At 45.5% G+C, this 26,378-nt stretch overlaps 1 protein-coding gene across 1 annotated transcript in view; it reads left to right on the forward strand.

Moving 5' to 3' along the window:
• Window positions 1-23,934, forward strand: part of LOC120935220 (zinc finger protein 585A-like) — a 137,774-nt gene extending 113,840 nt beyond the window's left edge. Inside the window, exons 9-10 of the mRNA XM_040347387.1 lie at window positions 19,073-20,019; window positions 23,928-23,934. Coding sequence (XP_040203321.1) covers window positions 19,073-20,019; window positions 23,928-23,934 — 954 coding nt within the window. The remainder of the gene's footprint in view (window positions 1-19,072; window positions 20,020-23,927) is intronic.
• Window positions 23,935-26,378: the final 2,444 nt, after the last annotated feature.

Here is a 26,378-nt window from a genome sequence, read left to right on the forward strand (position 1 = left end):
CTATACTTTGTACCTTCCTATAGGGGAACTCTATACTATACTTTGTACCTTCCTATAGGGGAACTCTATACTATACTTTGTACCTTCCTATAGGAGAACTCTATATTATACTTTGTACCTTCCTATAGGGGAACTCTATACTATACTTTGTACCTTCCTATAGGGGAACTCTATACTATACTTTGTACCTTCCTATAGGGGAACTCTATACTATACTTTGTACCTTCCTATAGGAGAACTCTATACTATACTTTGTATCTTACTATAGGAGAACTCTATACTATACTTTGTACCTTCCTATAGGAGAACTCTATACTATACTTTGTACCTTCCTATAGGGGAACTCTATACTATACTTTGTACCTTCCTATAGGGGATCTCTATACTATACTTTGTACCTTCCTATAGGGGAACTCTATACTATACTTTGTACCTTCCTATAGGGGAACTCTATACTATATTTTGTACCTTCCTATAGGAGAACTCTATACTATACTTTGTACCTTCCTATAGGGGAACTCTATACTATACTTTGTACCTTCCTATATGGGAACTCTATACTATACTTTGTACCTTCCTATAGGGGAACTTTATACTATACTTTGTACCTTCCTATAGGGGAACTCTGTACTATACTTTGTACCTTCCTATAGGGGAACTCTATACTATACTTTGTACCTTCCTATAGGGGAACTCTATACTATACTTTGTACCTTCCTATAGGGGAACTCTATACTATATTTTGTACCTTCCTATAGGAGAACTCTATACTATACTTTGTACCTTCCTATAGGGGAACTCTATACTATACTTTGTACCTTCCTATAGGAGAACTCTATACTATACTTTGTACCTTCCTATAGGGGAACTCCATACTATACTTTGTACCTTCCTATAGGAGAACTCTATATTATACTTTGTACCTTCCTATAGGGGAACTCCATACTATACTTTGTACCTTCCTATAGGGGAACTCTATACTATACTTTGTACCTTCCTATAGGAGAACTCTATACTATACTTTGTACCTTCCTATAGGAGAACTCTGTACTATACTTTGTACCTTCCTATAGGGGAACTCTGTACTATACTTTGTACCTTCCTATAGGGGAACTCTATACTATACTTTGTACCTTCCTATAGGGGAACTCTATACTATACTTTGTACCTTCCTATAGGGGAACTCTATACTATACTTTGTACCTTCCTATAGGGGAACTCTATACTATACTTTGTACCTTCCTATAGGGGAACTCTATACTATACTTTGTACCTTCCTATAGGAGAACTCTATATTATACTTTGTACCTTCCTATAGGGGAACTCTATACTATACTTTGTACCTTCCTATAGGAGAACTCTATATTATACTTTGTACCTTCCTATAGGGGAACTCTATACTATACTTTGTACCTTCCTATAGGGGAACTCTGTACTATACTTTGTACCTTCCTATAGGGGAACTCTATACTATACTTTGTACCTTCCTATAGGGGAACTCTATACTATACTTTGTACCTTCCTATAGGGGAACTCTATATTATACTTTGTACCTTCCTATAGGGGAACTCTATACTATACTTTGTACCTTCCTATATGGGAACTCTATACTATACTTTGTACCTTCCTATAGGGGAACTTTATACTATACTTTGTACCTTCCTATAGGGGAACTCTGTACTATACTTTGTACCTTCCTATAGGGGAACTCTATACTATACTTTGTACCTTCCTATAGGGGAACTCTATACTATACTTTGTACCTTCCTATAGGGGAACTCTATACTATACTTTGTACCTTCCTATAGGAGAACTCTATACTATACTTTGTACCTTCCTATAGGGGAACTCTATACTATACTTTGTACCTTCCTATAGGAGAACTCTATACTATACTTTGTACCTTCCTATAGGAGAACTCTATACTATACTTTGTACCTTCCTATAGGGGAACTCTATACTATACTTTGTACCTTCCTATATGGGAACTCTATACTATACTTTGTACCTTCCTATAGGGGAACTTTATACTATACTTTGTACCTTCCTATAGGGGAACTCTATACTATACTTTGTACCTTCCTATAGGGGAACTCTATACTATACTTTGTACCTTCCTATAGGGGAACTCTATACTATACTTTGTACCTTCCTATAGGGGAACTCTATACTATACTTTGTACCTTCCTATAGGAGAACTCTATACTATACTTTGTACCTTCCTATAGGGGAACTCTATACTATACTTTGTACCTTCCTATAGGGGAACTCTATACTATACTTTGTACCTTCCTATAGGAGAACTCTATACTATACTTTGTACCTTCCTATAGGAGAACTCTATACTATACTTTGTGGCTACAAAACACACAGATCCACATCCTTTCAGGGGAGAGAAAAGGTGATTGTATGTTCCTTGTATATAGGAACACCGATCAGTCATCAATCCCCTCCCCCACAGTTAGAATCACTCCATAGGACACACATTTAACTCCTTCATCACCCCCTAGTGTTAACCCCTAAACTGCCAGTCACATTTATACAGTAATCAATACATTTTTATAGCACTAATCGCTGTATAAATGACAATGGTCCCAAAATAGTGTCAAGTGTCCGATGTGTCCACCGCAATGTCACAGTCACAATAAAAATCGCAGATTGCCGCCATTAGGAGTAAAAAAAATAATAATAATAAAAATACCATAAAAATGTCCTATATTTTGAAGACACTATTAGCCAGATTCAGGTAGATGGGTGCATCTTTGGCAAGTACAGTATTCACAAAGCACTTGCTCTCAACTTTGCGCCGGTGCAACGTAAATTTGAAGGCGTAAGTGGGTGTGACCTTATGCTAATGATGGCCTGAGCATGGAGCAGTGGCTTACGCCCGGCGTATAATCAACGGAGCATGCGCAGTGATGTGAACGTATGATCGATTCCCTGTGTGAATGCTCACAACTACGCCGGCACAACTTCCTGGGATACGCCGGCCCACCGGCTTACGCCGATCGCATAAATATGCCCAGACATGCGCCCCTCCGATGCAAAAGTACATCCTGCTCCCCCCCCCCCCCTGAGCAAGGTACTTTTGTTCAGATATGGCTGCTAGAGGAGAGAAGAATAAGAGGAAGACGAATTTCTCGCCACAGGAGAAGGCAGTCCTGATCTCTGCAATTGAGAGGTATGATGCTTGCCTCCATGGTGCCCAGAGTCGAGATACCACCCGGGCCAGGAAACAGGTAATCCTGGAGACCATTGCCAATGAAGTGAATGCCCTTGGCAATGCGACCCAGACCGGCAAGGATATAAATAAAAAAATCAATGACCTGAGGCGCAAGGTTTGGGAGAAGGTGGCCGCCATTAGGAAGCACCAGAGGGGCACGTGTGGTGGACTTGGGCTAACCAAACGTGAAGTGGATGTGGTGTGTGTGAGCTAGGGACCACAGTGGTGTGCATGCGTGCATTCTCCTTGTGCCATGATGAATGTGTGTGTTTAACGTCCAAAGATGCCTTCTGCAAGGCATCTCCTGGCTGCTCTTCCCTCAGCAGATGGGGTGGCCTCGGTTATGGGGGGGATTGTGTGGTTGGGGGGTCAGGTCATCACGTATGTCAATCTCCAGGCCCTTTCTCACGGCAAAGTTGTGCAACATGCACCGATGATCTGGCACACAAAGTTTGGGGAATACAACAGGGTACCCCCGGACTTATCCAGGCATCGGAAACGGGACTTCAGGAGGCCAAATTTGCGCTCCACCACTGCACGGGTACGTATGTGTGCAGCATTGTATTTTCTCTCTCCTCTGGTTTGGGGATTCCGGTAGGGAGTCATGAGATGGGGTCCAAGTGCATATGCAGAGTCACCTGGAAGGGAAAAGACAGGAGGATGTTAGTCGTGCATGTGCCCCTCATGATGTTTGCATCATGGGGGGGGACAGACATGCCTGACACCCATGTCACTCACCAACCAGCCAGCTGTCCCCATACACGTTCTGTTCAAATTCTGTTGGGATGGTGCTCTGACGGTATATGTAGCTGTCGTGGCTGGACCCTGGGTGTTTGGCACGGACGTGCCATATGAGGCATCGGCTATCACCTGTACGTTGATGGAATGCCAATGCTTCCGATTGCGGTATATGTGCTCTGTGTCACGGGGGGGCCGTAGTGCCACATGTGTGCAATCAATGGCCCCCACAGTGCGTGGGAATCTGGCAATTCTGTAGAAATCCGCCATTGCCTTCTGCTGCAGGTGCTCATGGATGGGTTTGATGATGTGGTGGGACATCCGTGTGAGGATTGCGGGGACAACCTGGTGCACACATCTGCTCATGGTGAATTGTGACATCCCAGACACTTGTACGTTGGAAAGATCCACTGGCAAGGAAATGCAGTGTTGTTCCCTCATTTGCATATTTAAATAGGAAATCAATGGGAGCGCCAGATGCGTCCAGCGTAAATATGCACCCATGACACGCCGGCGTAGGAAAGTTACGCAGGTCGGAGGTAGCCTATTTTCAGGCGTATTTCGTTCTGTGGGTACAGCGCATAGATACGCCGGCGCATATTTACACTTACGCCGCGTATCTGTAGATACGCCGGCGTAAGTCTTTCTGAATCTGGCTATATAACTTTTGTGCAAACCAATCAATATACGGTACGCTCATTGCAAATTTTTTTTTTTTTTTTACCAAAAAAGAAGATCATGTATCAGCCTAAACTTAGGAAAAAATGTTTTTTAACTGGTTAACGCCCGCCGCATGTATATGTACGTCCACAGAATGGCACGTACAGGCATATGGGCGTACATGTACATCCCCGTCTTTTCGCGGGTCGGGGGTCCGATCGGGACCCCCCGGTACATGCGGCGGTCGGTAACCCGCAGGGAGCGATCCGGGACGACGGCGCGGCTATTTGTTTATAGCCGCTCCGTCGCGATCGGTCCCCAGAGCTGAAGAACGGGGAGAGCCGTATGTAAACACAGCTTCCCCGTGCTTCACTGTGGCGCTGCATCGATCGAGTCATCCCTTTTATAGGGAAGACACGATCGATGACATCAGTCCTACAGCCACACCCCCCTACAGTTGTAAACACACACGCAGTGTACACCAAATCCTACAGCGCCACCTGTGGTTAACTCCCAAACTGCAACTGTCATTTTCACAATAAACAATGCAATTTAAATGCATTTTTTGCTGTGAAAATGACAATGGTCCCAAAAATGTGTCAAAATTGTCAGAAGTGTCCGCCATAATGTCGCAGTCACGAAAAAATGGCTGATCGCCGCCATTAGTAGTAAAAAAAAAAAAAAAATAATAAAAATGCAATAAAACTTTCCCCTATTTTGTAAACGCTATAAATTTTGCGCAAACCAATCGATAAACGCAAAAAATATGTAGAAGAATACGTATCGGCCTAAAAATTTAGATATGTTTTTGGGGGATATTTATTACAGCAAAACGTAAAACATATTGCATTTTTTTCAAAATTGTCGCTCTATTTTTGTTTATAGCGCAGAAAATAAAAACCGCAGAGGTGATCAAATACCACCAAAAGAAAGCTCTATTTGTGGGGAAAAAAAGGACGTCAATTTTGTTTGGGAGCCACGTCGCACGACCGCGCAATTGTCTGTTAAAGCGACGCAGTGCCGAATCGCAAAACCTGGCCTGGGCATTTAGCAACAAAATGGTCCGGGGCTTAAGTGGTTAAAAACAAAATTTGGGCTATTTATTATAGCAAAAAGAAATAAATATTGTGTTTTTTTTTTCAAAATTGTCAGTCTTTTTTTTGTTTATAGCGCAAAAAATAAAAACCACAGAGCTGATCAAATACCACCAAAAGAAAACTCTATTTGTGGGGAAAAAATTATCAAAATTGTATTTGGGTACAGTGTCGCACGACTGCGCAATTGTCATTCAAATTGTGACAGTGCTGAAAGCTGAAAATTGGCCTGTGCAGGAAGGGGGTCAAAATGCCCAGTATTGAAGTGGTTAAAAAAAAAAAATCCAACATTTACTTTAATGACATATTGACTTTAGGGTCTCTGCACAGGGAAGATCAGCATCTGACCCCAGAGAAGGTGGAGGCTGATAGACTGGAGGTGATAGAAGACATTATTATTACATGAAGTAAAAGTTCACCAGTATTGTGCATTATATATAAAATTATTATATCCATGAAAAAGTCTCAGCTTTTAGTATTACTTTAACCGCTTTCCGTCAAATGAGGATGTTCTGGGAGGACGTCATATGACGGCGCCCAGAATGATGGCTCTTGCACGCTCCCCCGACTTGTTGCTAGGGAATGGCGCCACCCCGATCTCTGTAAAGAGCTGCAGCTCTTTAACCATGTGATTAGCTGTGTCCAATCACGTGTAAACATGGAAATGGCGGTAATCGTCGCTCATTGCCTCACACTGACAGAGTGTGAGGAGAGCTGATCAGCGGCCTCTCCTCGCAGGGGACATCGAGACATATAATCAGGACACTGATCATTAGTGCCCTGATTATAACCACTTAAGCCCCAGACCTTTAGGCAGCTAAATGCCCAGGCCAGGTTTTGCGATTCGGCACTGTGTCGCTTTAACAGACAATTGCGCGGTCGTGCGACGTGGCTCCCAAACAAAATTGACGTCCTTTTTTTCCCACAAATAGAGCTTTATTTTGGTGGTATTTGATCACCTCCTGTGGTTTTTATTTTTTGCGCTATAAACAAAAATAGAGCGACAATTTTTAAAAAAATTCAATATTTTGTACTTTTTGCTATAATAAATATCCCCCAAAAACATATATAACATTTTTTTTTCCTCAGTTTAGGCCGATACGTATTCTTCTACCTACTTTTGGCAATAAACGTTTATCGGTTGGTTTGCGCAAAATTTATAGCGTTTACAAAATAGGGGATAGTTTTATTGCATTTTTATTATTATTTTTTTTTACTACTAATGGCGGCAATCAGCAATTTTTTTCGTGACTGTGACATTATGGCGGACACTTCGGACAATTTTGACACATTTTTGGGACCATTGTCATTTTCACAGCAAAAAATGCATTTAAATTGCATTGGGCTGGATTCACGAAGCAATTGCGCCTGTGTAACCATCAGTTACACAGCGCAATTGCTTACTTGCCCCGGCGTAATGAATGCTCCTGATTCAGGAACCTCGTTACGCCGACTGCAGCCTAAGATATGCGCGGCATAAGGCTCTTATGCCCGCATATCTTAGGCTGCATTCTTGTGATGGCCGCTAGGTGGCGTTCCCGTTGTGCTCAGCGTATAGTATGCAAATTGCATACTAACACCGATTCACAACGTTGCGCGAGCCCTGCGTACACAATTTACGTCGTTTCCGTACGGCGGTTTTTGCGTAAGGCTGCCCCTGCTATTAGCAGGGGCAGCCAATGTTACGTATACCCGTCGTTCCCGCGTCGCAAAATTTGAAATTTACGTAGTTTGCGTAAGTGAATCGTGAATGACGCTGGACGCCATTCACGTTCACTTTGAAGCAAATGACGTCCTTGCGACGTCATTTGCCGCAATGCACGTCGGGAAAGTTTCCAGACGGAGCATGCGCTCTACGATCGGCGCCGGAACGCGTCTAATTTAAATGATTCCCGCCCCCTACGGGATCATTTAAATTGCGCGCGCTTGCGCCGGGCATTTTGCCGGCGCGCCCACGCAATTTACGGAGCTACTGCTCCGTGAATCAAGGGCAGCGCAGCAAATTTGCGGGGGCGCAGGGCAAAAACGTTGCCATGCGCCTCCGTAAAAAATGCGCAATTCTACCTGAATCCAGGCCATTGTTTATTGTGAAAATGACAGTTGCAGTTTGGGAGTTAACCACAGGGGGCGCTGTAGGAGTTAGGGTTCACCTAGTGTGTGTTTCCAACTGTAGGGGGGTGTGGCTGTAGGAATGACGTCATCGAGTCTCCCTATAAAAGGGATCACTCGATCGATGCAGCCGCCACAGTGAAGCACGGGGAAGCTGTGTTTACATACGGCTCTCCCCGTTCTTCAGCTCCGGGGAGCGATCGCGAGGGGGCGACTAGAAACGAATAGCCGCGCCGTCGTCCCGGATCGCTCCCTGAGGCTTAGCGACCACCGCATGTACCGGTGGGGGTCCCGATCGGACCCCCGACCCCGCGGAAAGGCAGCGACGTGCGGGCACGTTGTTCTGCCTGCCTGTGACATTTTGCCGATGTATATGTACATGCGGCAGTCGTTAAGCGGTTAATAAAGCACCACCAGTGCTAGCAATCAGTGTCCACCAGTCAGTGCAGGATATCAGTGCTGCCCATCATTGCCACCCATCAATGCCTATCTGTGCCACCTCATCAGTGCCCATAAGTGTCGCCTCATCAGTGAAAGAGAAATTACTTATTTACAAAATTCACTGACAGAAACTAAGAAATTTTTTATTTTTTTCAAAATTGTCGGCTTTTTTTTTTTAAATAAACCCATCAGTGATTAAATACAACCAAAATTAAGTTCTATTTGTGTGAAGAAAATTATAAAAATTTCACATGCTGACAGTGTTGCATGACCGCGCAATTGACATTCAAAGTGTGAGAGCGCTGAAAGCTGAAAATTGGCCTGGGCAGGAAGGGGGTGAAAGTGTTCGGTAGGCAAGGGGGTTAACCACTTACAGAACAAAAGAAGTGGATCTGTTATCCTGACTGGACGTCTATTGATGTCCAGCAGGATAACATGCCGGCGCGCTCCAATGGGGGCGCGCAGTGCGGCGATCGTGATGCGGGGTGTCAGTCTGACACCCTGCATCTCCGATCTTGGTAAAGAGCCTCTGGCGGAGACCACCAATCACGGCTGATCACGATGTAAACAGGAAGAGCCGTTGATCGGCTCTTCCTCACTCACGTCTGACAGATTGGCAGCTCTCCTGATAGGGGGGTTTGCACTGTTTGTTTATCAGTGCAAACCCCCATGGATGTCCACACTGGACCACCAGGGAAGCCCCAAGCACGTGGATGGCCAGGTACATCCCACTTGGCCATCCACATATGCAATTGGCACCATTGTGAAAGATCTTAAATCTGTGATGCCCAGCAATGCCAGCCATCAGTGCAGTCCATCAGTACCACCTATCAGTGCCCACCTATCAGTGACCATCAGTGCCCATCCATGCCACCATAAGTACCCATCAATGCCATCATAAGTACCCATCGGTGCCGCCTATTGGTGCCCATCAGTGCCACATACTAGTGCCGCCTATCAGTGTCCATCATCAGTGCCACCTCATTGGTGCCCATCGGTGCCGCCTTATCAGTGCCCGTCATTGAAGTAGAAAACATACTTATTTACAAAAAAAAATAAGAAAAACTTTTTTCTTTCAAAATTTTCATTTTTTTTTATTTTTTTGTGCAAAAAATAAAAACCGCAGAGGTGATCAAATACCACCAAAATAAATCTCTATTTGTAAGAACAAAATTATATAAAATTAGTTTGGGTACAGAGTAGCATGACCACGCAATTTTCATTCAAATTGTGACAGCGCTGAAAGCTGAAAATTGGTCTGGGCAGGAAGGTGTATAAGTGCCTGGTATTGAAGTGGTTAATGACCAGAGCACTTTTTGGCACTGCGTGGATTTAACTTACAATTGCACGGTCGTGCGACGTTGTACCCAAACAAAATTGACAATTGCTGGAGCCTAGGCTGAACGAAATGGGACTTTGTATGACGCTATGTACGTAGATAGACAGTAGAATTGGGAAAGGGAAGGACAGGTGGGATGAATCATGCAGCCAAGAAGAGAGCACGTCAAAGTGTGTCTGGTAGGTAGTACATAGTAAACAAGAACCATATAAGTAGCATAATAGCACAGTAAATAGCAAATATGTAAAATATAAAATGTATTGCACATATAATAATAATAACATAGTAATGACATAACATGATATCGTGTGCGCTCATTGCCACCAAGAACCACACACGTAGCATGCTAGCACAATAGTTACAGTACATATAATACATTGTACGCATAATGGCCCGGATTCAGTAAGAATTGCGCTTTTTTTACGGAGGCGCAGGGCAAAGTTTTTGCCCTGCGCCCCCGCAATTTTTTTGCGCTGCCCTCGATTCACGGAGCAGAAGCTCCGTAAATTGCGCGGGTGCGCCGCCAAAATGCCCGGCGTAAGCGCGCGCAATTTAAATGATCCCGTAGGGGGCGGGAATCATTTAAATTAGACGCGTTCCCGCGCCGATCGTAGGGCGCATGCTCCGTCGGGAAACTTTCCCGGCGTGCATTGCGACAAATGACGTCGCAAGGACGTCATTTGCTTCAAAGTGAACGTGAATGGCGTCCAGCGCCATTGACGATTCACTTACGCAAACTACGTAAATTTCAAATTTCACGACGGGTATACGTAACATTGGCTGCCCCTGCTAATAGCAGGGGCAGCCTTACGCAAAAACCGCCGTACGGAAACGACGTAAATTGCGTACGCAGGGCTCGCGCAACGTTGTGAATCGGTGTTAGTATGCAATTTGCATACTATACGCTGAGCACAACGGGAACGCCACCTAGCGGCCATCGCAAGAATGCAGCCTAAGATATGCGGGCATAAGAGCCTTATGCCGCGCAGATCTTAGGCTGCAGTCGGCGTAACGAGGTTCCTGAATCAGGAGCATTCGTTACGCCGGGGCAAGTAAGCAATTGCGCTGTGTAACCTATGGTTACACAGGCGCAATTGCTTCTTGAATCCAGGCCAATGATAACATATCGTTTACATGGCTTAGCGACATAAGGTTCATATTGTAAATATAAGTAAAGACCAGACTCACTGACGTGTCACTCCATCTTAACCACTTAACGCCCGCCGCACGACTATTTACGTCCACAGAATGGCACGTACAGGCAGATGGGCGTATATATACGTCCCTGCCTTCTAGCGGGTCGGGGGTCCGATCGGGACCCCCTCCGCTGCGGGCGGCGGGCGGCTTACCTGCGGGAGCGATCCGTCCTGAGGGGGCGGCTGTTCGTTTCTGTCCGCCCCCTCGTGATCGCTCCCAGCCAATCCCGCGAGCCTCCGCCGTGTCACTTTCTCTGCTCTACCTAATGTAAACACTGGCCTGGATTCAAGAAGCAATTGCGCCTGTGTAACCATAGGTTACACAGCGCAATTGCTTACTTGCCCCGGCGTAACGAATGCTCCTGATTCAGGAACCTTGTTACGCCGACTGCAGCCTAAGATATGCGCGGCATAAGGCTCTTATGCCACGCATATCTTAGGCTGCATTCTTGCAATGGCCGCTAGGCGGCGTTCCCGTTGTGCTCAGTGTATAGTATGCAAATTGCATACTAACACCGATTCACAACGTTGCGCGAGCCCTGCGTACGCAATTTACGTCGTTTGCGTACGTCGGGTTTCGCGTAAGGTTGCACATCCTAAAAGCAGGGGCAGCCAATGCCAAAGAATACCCGTCGTTCCCGCGTCGCGAAATTTAAAATCTACGTTGTTTGCGTAAGTGATTTGTGAATGGCGCTGGACGCCATTCACGTTCACTTTGAAGCAAATGACGTCCTTGCGACGTCATTTGCCGAAATGCACGTCGGGAAAGTTTCCCGACGGAGCATGCGCTCTACGCTCGGCGCGGGAGCGCGCCTAATTTAAATGATTCCCGCCCCCTACGGGATCATTTACATTAGGCGCCCTTACGCAGGGCAAGTTTACACAGCGCACACGCAATTTACGGAGCTACTGCTCCGTGAATCGCGGGTAGCGCATGAAATTTGCGGGGCGCAGGGCAAAAACGCTGCCCTGCGCCTCCGTAACTAAGGGGCAAATCTACCTGAATCCGGGCCACTGTATGTTACATAGTAATCCAATGCATAGCCAATAATCAAATATATGATAGGTTTCAAATAATTTGATAACATAATAGTAGCATAGCATGGTAACATGTGAGTTCATATTATGAACAACATTGGAACCACACCTGGTATGGTTACACCTGGTATGGTTACACCTGGTATGGTTAAGGAGGTGGGGGGGGGGCTCGCTCGTCCCCACCCCGTTTCCTGACCGACTAGGCTGCGTGCTCAGATAAGGATCTGGTATGGATTTTGGGGGGGGGGGGGCCCCCTGCCGTTTTTTCGGTGTACGGGTGCCCGTTCAATATCGTGCCACGGCTAAACGCAACAGCAGCTAATCGCACTGTACAAATGCAGCTGACCGCTTTGCCTGGAGTCTTGAATTTCAGGAGAACATAAACATGCTTTTAACTGCGGCAGAACAGCCGTCCGCGTGAAAGGGGCCTTACTTAGAACCTCCAAACATTATATATATTTTTTTCTAACACCCTAGAGAATAAAATGGCGGTCGTTGCAATACTTTTTGTCACACCGTATTTGCGCAGCAGTCTTGCAAGCGCACTTTTTTGGAAAAAAAAACACTTTTTTGAATTAATAAGACAACAGTAAAGTTAGCCCAAAATTGATACCCAACATGTCACGCTTCAAAATTGCGCCCGCTTATGGAATGGCGACAAACTTTTACCCTTAAAAATCTCCATAGGCGACGTTTAAAAAATTCTACAGGCTGCATGTTTTGAGTTACAGAGAAGGTCTAGGGCTGGAATTATTGCTCTCGCTCCCACGATCGTGGCGATACCTCACATATGTGAGAAAAAGGAGATGGGGAGGGTAACAAACCCTGGGATTTTAAAGGTGTCAAATTCAATAAATCAAGTAAGTATAGTAAAAAACAAGTTTATTATTTAACATAATTCAACATTAAAATTTGAACAGACAGATAACCATCCCAAAGGACATGATATGCTCAACAGAGAGCCAGAAAACCTGTACCAAATTCGCTCTACATGTTTCGCTCTGATCGAGCTTCATCAGGAGCTATACAGGTCATGCTGGAAATAGAAAAACAATCAATAAGCCATCTTCCCCTCACTCATCTCCGTACACAGCAAGGGAGAGGATCCGATTGCCTCCGTCGCTACCGAGGGCTCCTATAAGCGGCGAAGGGCACTGGAGTGTGGAGGGAGGGGGACCCCTCTCCCGCCACCGATAAAAGTGATCTTGCGGTGAATCCGCCACAGAGACCACTTTTATCTTGTAGCGGACCGCCTGCTGAAGAAGAGGATACCGGGGTTATGGTAGCTAGCGGCTGACATAACAACGGTATTCCTCTGTAAACAGTTACGTATTCCTGCGGCGGGCGGTCCTTAAATGGTTAACCACTTCCGGACCGCCGCATGTACATTTACGTCGGCAGAATGGCACGGAAAAGGCACAATCACGTACCTGTACGTGCCTGCCTAGACACGTGGGTCCGATCGGGACCCCCCCCCGTACATGCGGCGGTTCCCGTGGCTTCAGGAGCGATCCGGGACGAGGGCGCGGCTATTCGTTTCTAGCCGCCCTCTCGCGATCGCTCCCCGGAGCTGAAGAATGGGAAGAGCCGTATGTAAACACGGCTTCCCCGTGCTTCACTCTGGCGGCTGCATCGATCGAGTGATCCCTTTTATAGGGAGACTCGATCGATGATGCCAGACCTACAGCCACACCCCCCTACAGTTGTAAACACACACTAGGTGAACCCTAACTCCTACAGCGCCCCCTGTGGTTAACTCCCAAACTGCAACTGTCATTTTCACAATAAACAATGCAATTTAAATGCATTTTTTGCTGTGAAAATGACAATGGTCCCAAAAATGTGTCAAAATTGTCCGAAGTGTCCGCCATAATGTCGCAGTCACGAAAAAAATCGCTGATCGCCGCCATTAGTAGTAAAACAAAAAAGAAATAATAAAACTATCCCCTATACTGTAAACGCTATAAATTTTGCGCAAACCAATCGATAAACGCTTATTGCAATTTTTTTTACCAAAAATAGGTAGAAGAATATGTATCGGCCTAAACTGAGGGAAAAAAAAAATTATATATGTTTTTGGGGGATATTTATTATAGCAAAAAGTAAAAAATATTGCATTTTTTTCAAAATTGTCGCTCTATTTTTGTTTATAGCGCAAAAAATAAAAACCGCAGAGGTGATCAAATACCACCAAAAGAAAGCTCTATTTGTGGGGGGAAAAAGGACGCAATTGTCTGTTAAAGCGACGCAGTGCCGAATTGTAAAAACCCCTTGGGTCATTTAGCAGCATATTGGTCCGGTCCTTAAGTGGTTTAAGTGCATCCAATATTTCATAAAAAATGTAAGTGAAAATAAATATTTTGAAAAAGTGCAGTAAAGTCCTTCTGAATGAAAAGTCGAATATCCAGAAAGGTGCAAACAGTGAAGACGGTGAAGAAATAATCCCTTGGTGTATTCTCATGAGTGAAATCTCTGACACCACACCACTGTGCTCACAGGACTCTCACCTCATGGACATATAACATCACCACCGATCACCACCACTTCCAGGGTGGTGATGCACTTTAACCACTACTTTGATCCAACTTTGTGATAGTCTGACTTGTTCTTTGACCAATCAAAACAATGCCAGAGTGAGATAAATTCCTTTTACTGCTGCTGTAATCATCATGTCGGAAGTCAAAAGTCGGATGGTTAGGACAAGGCTCCTACTTTGATCCGACTTCAATGATATTCAATGGGCTGAAGTAGGATCAAAGTCGGACCAAAGTAGTACAGGGAGCATTTTCAAAGTCGGACCAACATGTGTCGGACCAGTTAAGACGGCTCTCATAGGGAAACATTGATTTTCACACGTCATGCGACTTGAGCTCCCAATGTCGGAGCGTTTGACGAACCAGTGTGTACTTTCAGCTCTACAGGAGAAAACCATGGGTATCCACTCACAGGTGCCAGCGGAGATGTCCGTGGCGCTAGGGCTAGGCGGTCATTCATTTTGTCCCACATATTCAGGGAGTAAATTGTCAGCAGGGAGACCCAGTCTGAGAGCCCCCTGTCTTCTGAGGAGACCCAGGGCGCATAGAACAAGTCCCACCCCGCCATTGTTTTCTCAAGGGGAACCCACAGCTTAAAGGACGTGTGGAACTTCCAGTTCAGAATACGTTGTAGCGCGATCGCTTGATAGTATTGGAAAATGTTAGGTATGCCTAAGCCCCCCTTTAGCTTGGACCTTTGTAGTGTTGCCATGGTGAGTCAAGGTTTCTCCCCCCCATACAAATTTAATAAAAAGGCTGCGAAGGTTCGCAAAGAAGCGTTTTGGTGTATTGGTATCATTTGCAGGAGAAATAGGATACGAGGCAGTACAGTCATTTCAAAATATTCGTCCGGCCAACCCAGGCAAATAGTGCTTTATCCCATGTTTGAAGGTCCTGAGTGATCTTCTTTAGTAGAGGGATGTAGTTGTGTGTGTATAGAGAGTCAAGGCGATTTGTATGCTGGATCCCGAAATATTTCATAGAGGAAGTGGACCACATAAAAGGGAAAGATTCCCTTAGGGAAGACGTTAAAGTTTGTGGTACAGTGATCAGTAATATCTCAGATTTTGTATAATTTATCCGGAAGTTGGATACCTCTCCACGTCGGCTCTCCCATCAAGTTTAGCAACGAGACAAGTGGGTCAACAACATGGAAAAGTATGTTGTCTGCATAAGCAGCGTTTATGTTCAAGGGAGTCCGCGTGCACCCCCCTGATATTTTGATTTGTTCTGACCCTCTGCAGAAACGGTTCCAAGACCAACACAAACAGGAGGGGCGAGAGCGGGCATCCCTGTCTCGTGCCGTTCTGGATAGGGAACGCTGCGGAGAGGCCACCATTCACCTTAACCTGGGCAGTAGGGGACACATAGGGCCAGATTCACAAAGAGATACGACGGTGTATCTACAGATACACCATCGTATCTCTGACTTACACTGGTCCTATCTATGCGCCTGATTCATAGAATCAGATACGCATAGATAGGGCTAAGATCTGACAGTGTTACACTGTGTTACACTGTCGGATCTTTTTTTCCATTTAAAAATGGCGCCGGGGGCGTTCCCGCTGATTTACGATAAATAATATGTAAATCAGCGAGATACGCAAATTCACGAACGTACGCGGACCCGACGCAGTCTTCTTACGACGTTTCCGTAGCGGCTTTCCCGGCGTATACTTACCCCTTCTTTTATCAGGCGCAGCCAATGTTAAGTATAGCCGGCATTCCTGTGTCGAATTTGAATTTTTTAACGTCGTTTGCGTAAGTCGTTCTCGAATACGGACAGACGTCGTTTACGTAAGCGTTGAAACCACTGACGTCCTAGCGACGTCAGTGGGAGCAATGCACGCCGGGAAATTTCGCGGACGGCGCATGCGCATTTAAATCGGCCCGGGAACGCGCCTGATTTAAATAGTACACTCCCCCTAGCCGCGGAATTTGAATTCCGCCGGGGGATTTAGGATCCGCCGCCGCAAGTTTGGAGGTAAGTGGTTTGTGAATTAGCCACTTGCCTCTCAAACTTGCGGGAGCGGATCTTAAATCACGTAGATCGAGCGGATCTATAGATCTGCTGATCTACGTGAATCTGGCCCATAGAGTGTAGAAATCCAGTGCAACATGCGGGGACCTAAGCCGGTACTCCTAAGAACAGCGATGAGAAAATCTTAGTCCACGCGATCGAATGCATTCTCTGTGTCAGTGGACAAAATCAGGTAAGGAGGCATTCGATCACATGTGTGCGCCCAGTGAATAAGCTGTATGGCCCTGTTTGAGTTGTCCCTGGCTTCTCGTCCCACTATAAAACCAGTCTGGTCTGCTTGTACTAAGTCAGGGAGTAGATGTTTTAAGCGGTTAGCTAGGATTTTAGAAAAGATCTTAAGGTCCGTGTTTAGAAGAGAAATTGGGCGATAGCTCTGTGGTTGGGTGGGGTCTTTACCATCTTTTGGGAGCACAGTGATGTGTGCCAACGAGGTCTCCTGAGTAAGGTGTCCAGTAGTCACCAAGGAGTTAAGGAGGGCGCAGAAAGGTGCCTGTAACTTATCAATTTTTTTTAAATAAAATGCCCTAGTGAAGCCGTCAGGCCCAGGGCTTTTGCCAGTGGGCAGGGACTTGATAGTGGCCAAAAATTCTGCTGATAGGGTGTTCCAGACCCATTGCCTGTTCTGGGGACAGGGTAGGGAGCCCAATTGAGGAGAGGTATGTGGCAATTCAAGTCTGTTTAAGGGTTACATCTGCCGGAGAGGAGGCGGAGTCCATATTGTATAGAGTCCCAGTAATCGCGAAACATGGATGCAATTTTTGAGGTTTGCTATGCTGGCTCAAGGATTATTTTTTTTAACCCCATCATAACCAATGATTGAATAAAATCATGCTGCTGCTATAAATGTCCTATGCTGGTCATACACGGATCTATTATTGGATGAGAATATTCACACAAATATTTGTATGAAAATTATTTGTACATTCGATGAATGGACGAGTGTAGCTTGAAAATTACACTTGCATTTAACATTCAATTATAAAATGAATGTAACTTCTGAGTAAAAACCACACCCACCATGTGAGAATTTGTTCTATGGAGAAAAGTTTTCTGTTCTGCTCCTTCCAATTTTCCCGCCACATTAATGTTGATCTCTGATTGTGATATGTAGCAGATTCACTCTAATAATACATCTATCTGTCTGTTATTCTCAGAGTGGATTAAATATCCAACTATGGCCCGGATTCACAGACAGTGGCGCACATTTATGCCGCCGTAGCATATCTCCTTTACGCTACGCTGATGCTGCGCAGAGAGGCAAGCACTGAATTCACAAGGCCAGTGCTGCCAAAACTGTGCTGGGTTTCCTAGGCGTAAGCCGGCATAGGTGGAAGTGGGCATGAGCCATGCAAATGAGGCGTGACCCCATGCAAATGATGGGCCGAGCGCCAGTGCGCATGCTCAGAATCACGTCGGAACTACTCCCTAAGATACGTTGGATCACTGCCTACGGTGTGAACGTAACCTACGCCTAGTCATATTCACGTCCTATGTAAACTACGTAAAATACGTTGGCTTGTGTTCCCTGGTGCAGCCATTTGCATGGATGCTGCTGAGTTACACCTCCTTTATGGGGCATAACTTTACGCCGGACGTATGACTTTACACGCACTGCGTCGGACGGACCTAATTTTGTGAATCGGCGCATCTCCCTCATTTGCATATGTGAATAGAAAATCAATGGGAGCGCCAAATACGTCCAGCGTAAATATGCGCCCACTCTACGCCGGCGTAGCCAACTTACATCGGTCGGATGAAGCCTATTTTCAGGCGTATATTAGTTTCTGAGTCCGGTGCATAGATACGACTGTACATATTTGCACGGCGCAAGTGCTTTGTGAATCCGGGCCTATATATCTGGATATTTTATATTTACCGCTGTATACAGATATTCAAGAATATTAACTCAATTATACACCAAACTTTTTTTGAGGTTTTTATCCAATTAGTCGCTTAAACAAAACAATAATCGGCCAACTAATCAATTCTGAAAATAATCATTAGTTGCCGCCCTACAGAGGAGCCATTTACTAGTTACCTTGAGGGGGAATTGTAAGATCCTCAGAGACAAAGCTTCCTGATGTGGGCGGAGTTCTGGTTTAGGGGAACCAATCTGCTCATGTCTAGTAATAATCTTTGTATTTCTATTTTAGTAGATGGACGGGAGATGAGGAAAACCTCAGAGGATTGTCTCACTTTGTCTCCAGACTGTAAAGTAGAAGATGAGGACATCACACAGTATAGTCCAGGAGAAAACCCGACTACCTCAAATGTCCATCTGGCACCACACAGTGTAGATGGACCATCGTATTCCTCTTATCCTGAGGAACCTCAGACTGTGCGGGACGGTGCCGGACCATCGTATTCCTCTTATCCTGAGGAACCTCAGACTGTGCGGGACGGTGCCAGACCATCGTATTCCTCTTATCCCGAGGAACCTCAGACTGTGCGGGACGGTGCCGGACCATCGTATTCCTCTAATCCTGAGGAACCTCAGACTGTGCGGGACGGTGCCGGACCATCATATTCCTCTTATCCTGAGGAACCTCAGACCGTGCGGAATGGTGCCGGACTATCGTATTCCTCTTATCCTGAGGAACCTCAGACTGTGCGGGACAGTGCTGTTCTTCCAACAGATAAGAGGTTTTCCTGTACTAAGTGTGGGAAGGGTTTCCATTCTAAATCCCATCTTAATGTGCATATAAGATCTCATACTGGAGAGAAGCCGTATTCCTGTCCTGAGTGTGGAAAATGTTTTTCACAGAAGTCCAGTCTTTCCATACATCAGAGATCTCACACGGGCGAGAAGCCGTATTCCTGTTCTGAGTGTGGGAAGTGTTTCCGTTTTAAACCTGAATTTATTGTACATAAAAGATCTCATACAGGAGAGAAGCCATATTCCTGTCCTGAGTGCGGGAAATGTTTTTCAAACAAGTCCATTCTTTACAGACATCAGAGATCTCACACGGGGGAGAAGCCACATTCCTGCCCCGAGTGTGGGAAATGTTTTTTACGAAAGTCCCATCTTTCCACACATCAGAGATCTCAAACGGGGGTGAAGCCATATTCCTGTCCTGAGTGTGGGAAATGTTTTTCACAGAATGCTGATCTTTCCACACATCAGAGATCTCACACGGGAGAGCAGCCATATTCCTGTCCTGAGTGCGGGAAATGTTTTTCACAGAAGTCCAGTCTTTACAGACATCAGAGATCTCACACAGGGGAAAAGCCGTATTCCTGTCCTGAGTGCGGGAAATGTTTTTCAGTGAAGTCCAATCTTGACACACATCAGAGATCTCACACAGGAGAGAAGCCATATCCCTGTCCTGAGTGTGGGAAATGTTTTTCACAGAAGTCTGATCTTTCCACACATCAGAGATCTCACACGGGGCAGAAGCCATATTCCTGTCCTGAGTGTGGGAAATGTTTTTCACGGAAGTATCATCTTTCCATGCATCATAGATCTCACACAGGTGAGAAGCCGTATTCCTGTCCTGAGTGCAGGAAATGTTTTTCAGAGATGTCCCGTCTTTCCAGACATCGGAGATCTCACACGGGGAACAAGCCGTATTCCTGTCCTGAGTGTGGGAAATGTTATACACAGACGTCCAGTCTTTACAAACATCAGAGATCTCACACGGGGGAGAAGCCACTTTCCTGTCCTGAGTGAGGGAATTGCTCCTCACTGAAGTCCTATCTTCCTGTACATCAGGGATCCCACACAACCCTCGAGGTGTATTAGTGCCTTGAGTGCGGAAAATGTCTTGTATATGAATGTTGCTGGACATCACAGCTCTCGTTTGGGGAAGAAGCACACCCTGATATACACCTCAGATATACTCCATGGGCCAGATCCTCAAACGAATTACGCCGGCGTATCTATGGATACGCTGCGTCATTTCAAAGTTCCCGCGTCGTATCTCTGTTTTGTATCGAGCGAGATATCATCTTGACTCGGCGTGTCTTCCGGGTATCGCCGCTCCAGCGCTGTGATTGGCTGGAGCGGCCATGATGTCACTCCCGCGCATGCGCGCGGAAGATTTCAATTCGGCAAGGTCCGGCGGCTGTCGGTCCTTTAGCCGAGGATCCCACTGCGCATGCGCCGCTCCAATCAGCGGCGCATTGCGGGGGGAATATCTCATAAACCGTACAGGTTTAGGAAATATTCTTTATACCTACAGGTAAGCCTTATTATAGGCTTACCTGTAGGTAAAAGTTGTAAAAACAAGTTTACAACCACTTTAAGTATGGCTGTCGTTCCCGTGTCGAATTTTGAAAATGTTACGTTGTTTGCGTAAGTCGTTCGCGAATGGGCATTTGCGTAGAATGACGTCACCGTCATAAACATTGGCTTGTTCCGGTTTAATTTCGAGCATGCGCACTGGGATACCCCCACGGACGGCGCATGCGCCGTTAAAAAAAACGTCATTTACGTCGGGTCACGACGTATTAACATAAAACACGCCCCCATCACATAGATTTGAATTGCGCGCCCTTACGTCGGGAGAATTATGCTACGCCGCTGTAACTTTAGAGGCAAATGCTTTGTGAATACAGCATTTGCCTCTCAAAGTTGCGGCGGCGTAGCGTTACTAGGATACGCTACGCCTGCATAAAAATACGATCCGCTACGTGGATCTGGCCCCATGGCTGATCTTCATAATGTAAGAAACAGTTCATAAGGAGATCAGAGATCACCAAAGACATGGATGAAGTGTTGTACCGTGTTGGCCATTGATCGCAGTAGAAAAATAAAAATTGAGTCATTCCCTCTCATTGGCTGAGTACATTTTGTGGTGGAAGATTTCACAAACACTTATGCCGCGTACACACGATCATTTTTCAGCATGTCCAAAAAACGAAGTTTTTCCAACTTCATCATTAAAAACGACGTTGCCCACACACCATCGTTTTTAAAAAGTGATGAACAAAGCGCGGTGACGTACAACACGTACGACGGCACTCTAAAGGGGAAGTTCTATTCGCCTTTGGACTGCTTTAGCTGATTCCTTGTTAGTAAAAGACAATTTGCGCTTTTCTGTCTGTTACAGCGTGATGAATGTGCTTACTCCATTATGAACTGTAGTTTTACCAGAACGAGCGCTCCCGTCTCATAACTTGCTCCTGAGCATGCGTGGGTTTAAAACGTTGTTTTAGCCCACACACGATAATTTTTTACAACCCGATAAACTACATTTTTTAAAACAACGTTAAAAAATGCAGCATGTTCGAATTTTTTTTCGTTTTTCAGAAGCTGAAAAATGATGTGTAGCCCACACACGATTTTAAATTACGTTTTTCAAAAACATTTTTTTTTTATGCGGAAAAATGATTGTGTGTACGCGGCATTAGAGGTCTGTTTAAAAAAAAAATTTGAGCGGTTATGACCGGCATTCGTGGTGAATATTGGATGTATTTTATTTCATACTCTGATTTCCTTGGCTCCATCTGATGCCCATAATTCAAGCGGGGGTTCACCCTATAAACCCCAAAAAAAAAATTTTTTTTCTTCTACCATAAAATCAGGCATTGTAGCGCGAGCTACAGTATGCCTGTCCCGATATTTTTATCCCCGTACTCACCTTGTACTCGTACATCGAAGATACCGACTCCCCTCGGGGGAATGGGCGTGCCTATGGAGACGGAGGATGATTGACGGCCGGCTCTGGCGCGTCACGCTTCTCCGGAAATAGCCGAAATAGGCTTGGCTCTTCACGACGCCTGCGCATAGCCTGTGCGCAGGCGCCGTGAAGAGCCGAGACCTACTCCGACTGTCTTCGGGGAGAGTGACGTGCCAGAGCCGGCCGTCAATCATCCTCCCTCTCCATAGGCACGCCCATTCCCCGCGGGAGCCGAAATCTTTAATGTACGAGTACACAGTGAGTACGGGGGTAAAAAAATCGGGACAGGCATACTGTAGCTCGCGCTACTATGCCTGTCTCGATGGAAAAATCATGTCAGTGAGGGTGAACTACCGCTTTCAGTATTGCACTAATTGAGGTATTTCAGGGAAAATACCCGATTATGGCCACTAGATGGAGCTGATGATCATAGGAAATCACTGTGTTAGATCACAGCCAGAAATTGTAACAGCTGGATGAATGATTGTCACATTAGTCCAATAAATTCTTTGAAAAACAGACGTCTTATTTCCCTTCATCAGACATGTCTTCATACTAATACCTGAGATCATACTCATACACTTATCAGTACAGTACACACTGAAGGATAGAACTTCAATAAGACAACACTATTAGACTAACCATTGAATTAAAATGAGAAATACTATGTTTGGACTTTAGATGGCGCTAAGTATAATAACAATTATCTCCAGCTAGTGGCAAATGTAGTATTTTCTATTTTAAATCAATGTAAATTATTTGACCAGCAAATAGCCAATTAGACTCCATTTTCCCCTCATTCACACAGAAGGAATGTACATGTATTTTCACCCGGAAAATTGCTGTACAATTATTTATGACTAGACCCCTAAATGTCAGGAGACGTTTATATAAAGATGGGAAGTATGGAGCAGATAAATGAATAGACCTCCTAGCAATGTTATTACCAGGCTGCAGCTAGGGGGAGCTCTAATGATTAGAGTGTGACCACAGCAGAGTGATCCCATCTAGCTCACATTAACCCTTTCACTGCCAGAGCTGGTTTTCCATTCTTTTTGCACACATGGTAAAATGCAGATTTTGGGCCTGAAGATTAGATAAAACCCCCAAACATATATTTTCTGAAAGCAGAGGCCCTGGAGAATAAAATGGTGGTAATTGTTAAGGTGTTCCTCGTACACAAATGTCACCTTCATATCCGGGTTTATTTTCTCCTTTCCCCCATTTTCTATGGTGTGATCTTTTCTACAATACTTTGTTATAATAATGTAACACGTTGTGTATTGTATTGTACACAAATTAATAATGACTCCGCCTCCACATTCCAGACACGTCATTTTCCTGACCAATCGGATTTCTTCCTTTACTATTTCCTGATTTTATGACTGCAATCTTGTTATAAGTAACATTATAATAAAAAGTTTATTGAATGAAGAAAAATAAAGAGTGTGTGTCGGTGTAATGATGAAAATCTGTGATATGAAACATTTCTCATCGGTGACACTATAAAAGTCTTTACAGGTCATCAGTTTAGAGTTCGGGGTCATTATTCTCACCATCTGCAGAGATCTGCCTTGTTCTGCACTAGGGAAATGCACATCTGTGCAAGACACATAGATAACAATTGTTTTCTATGTCTGGTTCACACCCAAACCCTTGTGTGATGTGCGGGGCGGAGCTGTGTGGGGTTATGCAGCATGTCTGCAGTTTTCCGCACCTAAACTGAAGGAAACTGACAGCGCCGCTCTGCACTCCATGTGAGAGGAGAGTCGTGTGTCCCCACAGATAAGAGAGGACAGCAGGAGGAATCATGGTGGACAGGAGCATGTGATCAGTGTGGTGGGGGAGGAGGGCAATTATAAGAACTGATCTCCTGTGCGTCTCTCCCTGCAGCTGCTGAAAGCTGCTTCTCCTCTCCCGCCTGCCGGCTTTCAGTGACTGCAGAGAGAGAAGCCAAGGAGATCAGTTCTTGTAATTGCCCCCCCCTCTTCCCCACCACACAGATCACATGCTCATTTCCACTATTCGATTCTTCCTGCTTGCCAGCCCCCGAGCGCTGTAATTTCCCCTCCCGCCAGCGTCTGGAAACACACAGGGGGATGTTTCAGGATGGAGAGTGGGGGAAGGGACCATTAAATATGTCATTTACCAGCCCCTTGCTTTTCTGAATGAACACACACAGTGAGTGATCGGTACTTGTGATGATTCCAACTCTAATACCTCCAGAAATAACTTCTACCGGACTGCTGCTGTAACAAAGGTAAGTCTTCCCTTTATCACCTAGAAGAGCATTATGTGTCACAGCGCTGTCCTATTGTGTGTGCCGCCCATCAATTATCACAAATACACTAAAATATGTGGCTACTAGGGATGACCCGAACACCCCCCAGTTCAGTTCACATCCAGAACATGCGAACGGACCGAAAGTTTGCGCGACAATTCGAACACCATTAAAGTGTATGGGACTCGAACGTGAGAAATCAAAAGTGCAAATTTTAAAGGCTAATATGCAAGTTATTGTCCTAAAAAGGGTTTGTCAATGCAAAAAAAGTTTTAAAAACTGACTTTTTTTGGAGCAGTGATTTTATTAATGCTTAAAGTGAAAAAAATAAAAGAGAAATATTCCTTTAATATCGTACCAGTGGGGTGTCTATAGTATGCCTGTGAAGTGGCATGTATATGAACAGCAGTATACAGGAGGTCCAAACAAGACAGGGGGCCATATTCTCAAAGAAGTTACGCCGGCGTATATGGAGATGCGCGGCGTAAGTATAAAGATGCGCCGTCCTATCTATGCGCCGTAGTCACAGAACCAGATACGCCAGAAACAAGGCTTCTCCCGTCCGTCTTAACTTGTTTAAGTTTACGCAGTGTAGGCGCATATTTCCGCTGATGGCATCCTGCGCTGCCATAGAATTAGTATTCAAATATGCAAATGATGTTAAACCCGCGCCGAAAACCAGCGTGGGGTTCCCCCTAGATCCAGACCAAGCCCTTATCCCAAGCACGCAGTCTGGCCGGACAGGAATGGGGGTGGGGACGAGCTAGCGCCCCCCCTCCTGAGCCATACCAGACCGCATGCCCTCAACACGGGGGAGTGTGTTCTTTGGGGGAGGGGGGCACTGCCCCCCCCCAAAGCACTCTTGTCCCCATGTCGATAGGGACAAGAGCCTCTTCCCGACAACCCTTGCCGTTGGTTGTCGGGGTATGTGGGCGGGGGCTTGTCGGAATCTGGGAGCCCCCTTTAATAAGGGGGCCCCCAGATGCCGGACCCCCACCCTATGTGAATGAGTATGGGGTACATCGTACCCCTACCCATTCACCTGGGGGGAAAATGTAAATAAAAAAAAAACACACCACACAGATTTTTTAAATAATTTATTAGTCAGCGCCGGGGCCCCCCTTTCTTCTTTAAGCTCTTTCACAAGGGGGGGGTCTTCTCTCTCGGTCTTCTCTCTTCAGGTCGGCCTTTCACATGCGCCGACTCATGCCGCGCAAAGGCTGCTACGCTGCTTGGTATTTACCAAGATTTTCCCAGCGTAGTGAGTCGGCGTGCGTGAAAGGACGTATTAGCCCCGCACGCATGCGCAGTAAGCAAACAAACCTCCCGGAGGCTTATTCCTACTTGCGGCGTACGGCGCTCGATTTCACTAAAAACACTTTCACTTTCAATTCGGCCCGGGAAACTTAAAACAAACACATGTCACTACACCTGTGTTTTTGCCCATAAACGCAGTCGCTCTTACTGCACGTTTGCTGTTTTGCCCATAAACGCAGTTGCTGTTAGTGCACGTTTGCTGTGCTTTTGCCCATAAACGCAGTTGCTGTTAGTGCACGTTTGCTGTGCTTTTGCCCATAAACGCAGTTGCTGTTAGTGCACGTTTGCTGTGTTTTTGCCCATAAACAAAGTCGCTCTTACTGCACGTTTGCTGTGTTTTTGGCCATAAACGCAGTCGCTCGTACTGCACGTTTGCTGTGTTTTTGCCCATAAACGAAGTTGTTCTTACTGCACGTTTGCTGTGTTTTTACCCATGAAAGCAGTTGCTGTTAGTGCACGTTTGCTGTGTTTTTGCCCATAAACGCAGTTGCTTTTAGTGCACGTTTGCTGTGTTTTTGCCAATAAACGCAGTTGCTGTTAGTGCACGTTTGCTGTGTTTTTCCCCATAAACGCAGTCGCTATTACTGCACGTTTGCTGTGTTTTTGCCAATAAACGCAGTCGCTCTTACTGCACGTTTGCTGTGCTTTTGCCCATAAACGCAGTTGCTGTTAGTGCACGATTGCTGTGCTTTTGCCCATAAACGCAGTTGCTGTTAGTGCACGTTTGCTGTGCTTTTGCCCATAAA

Source organism: Rana temporaria, chromosome 4, assembly GCF_905171775.1.
Source record: "Rana temporaria chromosome 4, aRanTem1.1, whole genome shotgun sequence".
NCBI classification, from domain to species: Eukaryota; Metazoa; Chordata; class Amphibia; order Anura; family Ranidae; genus Rana; species Rana temporaria.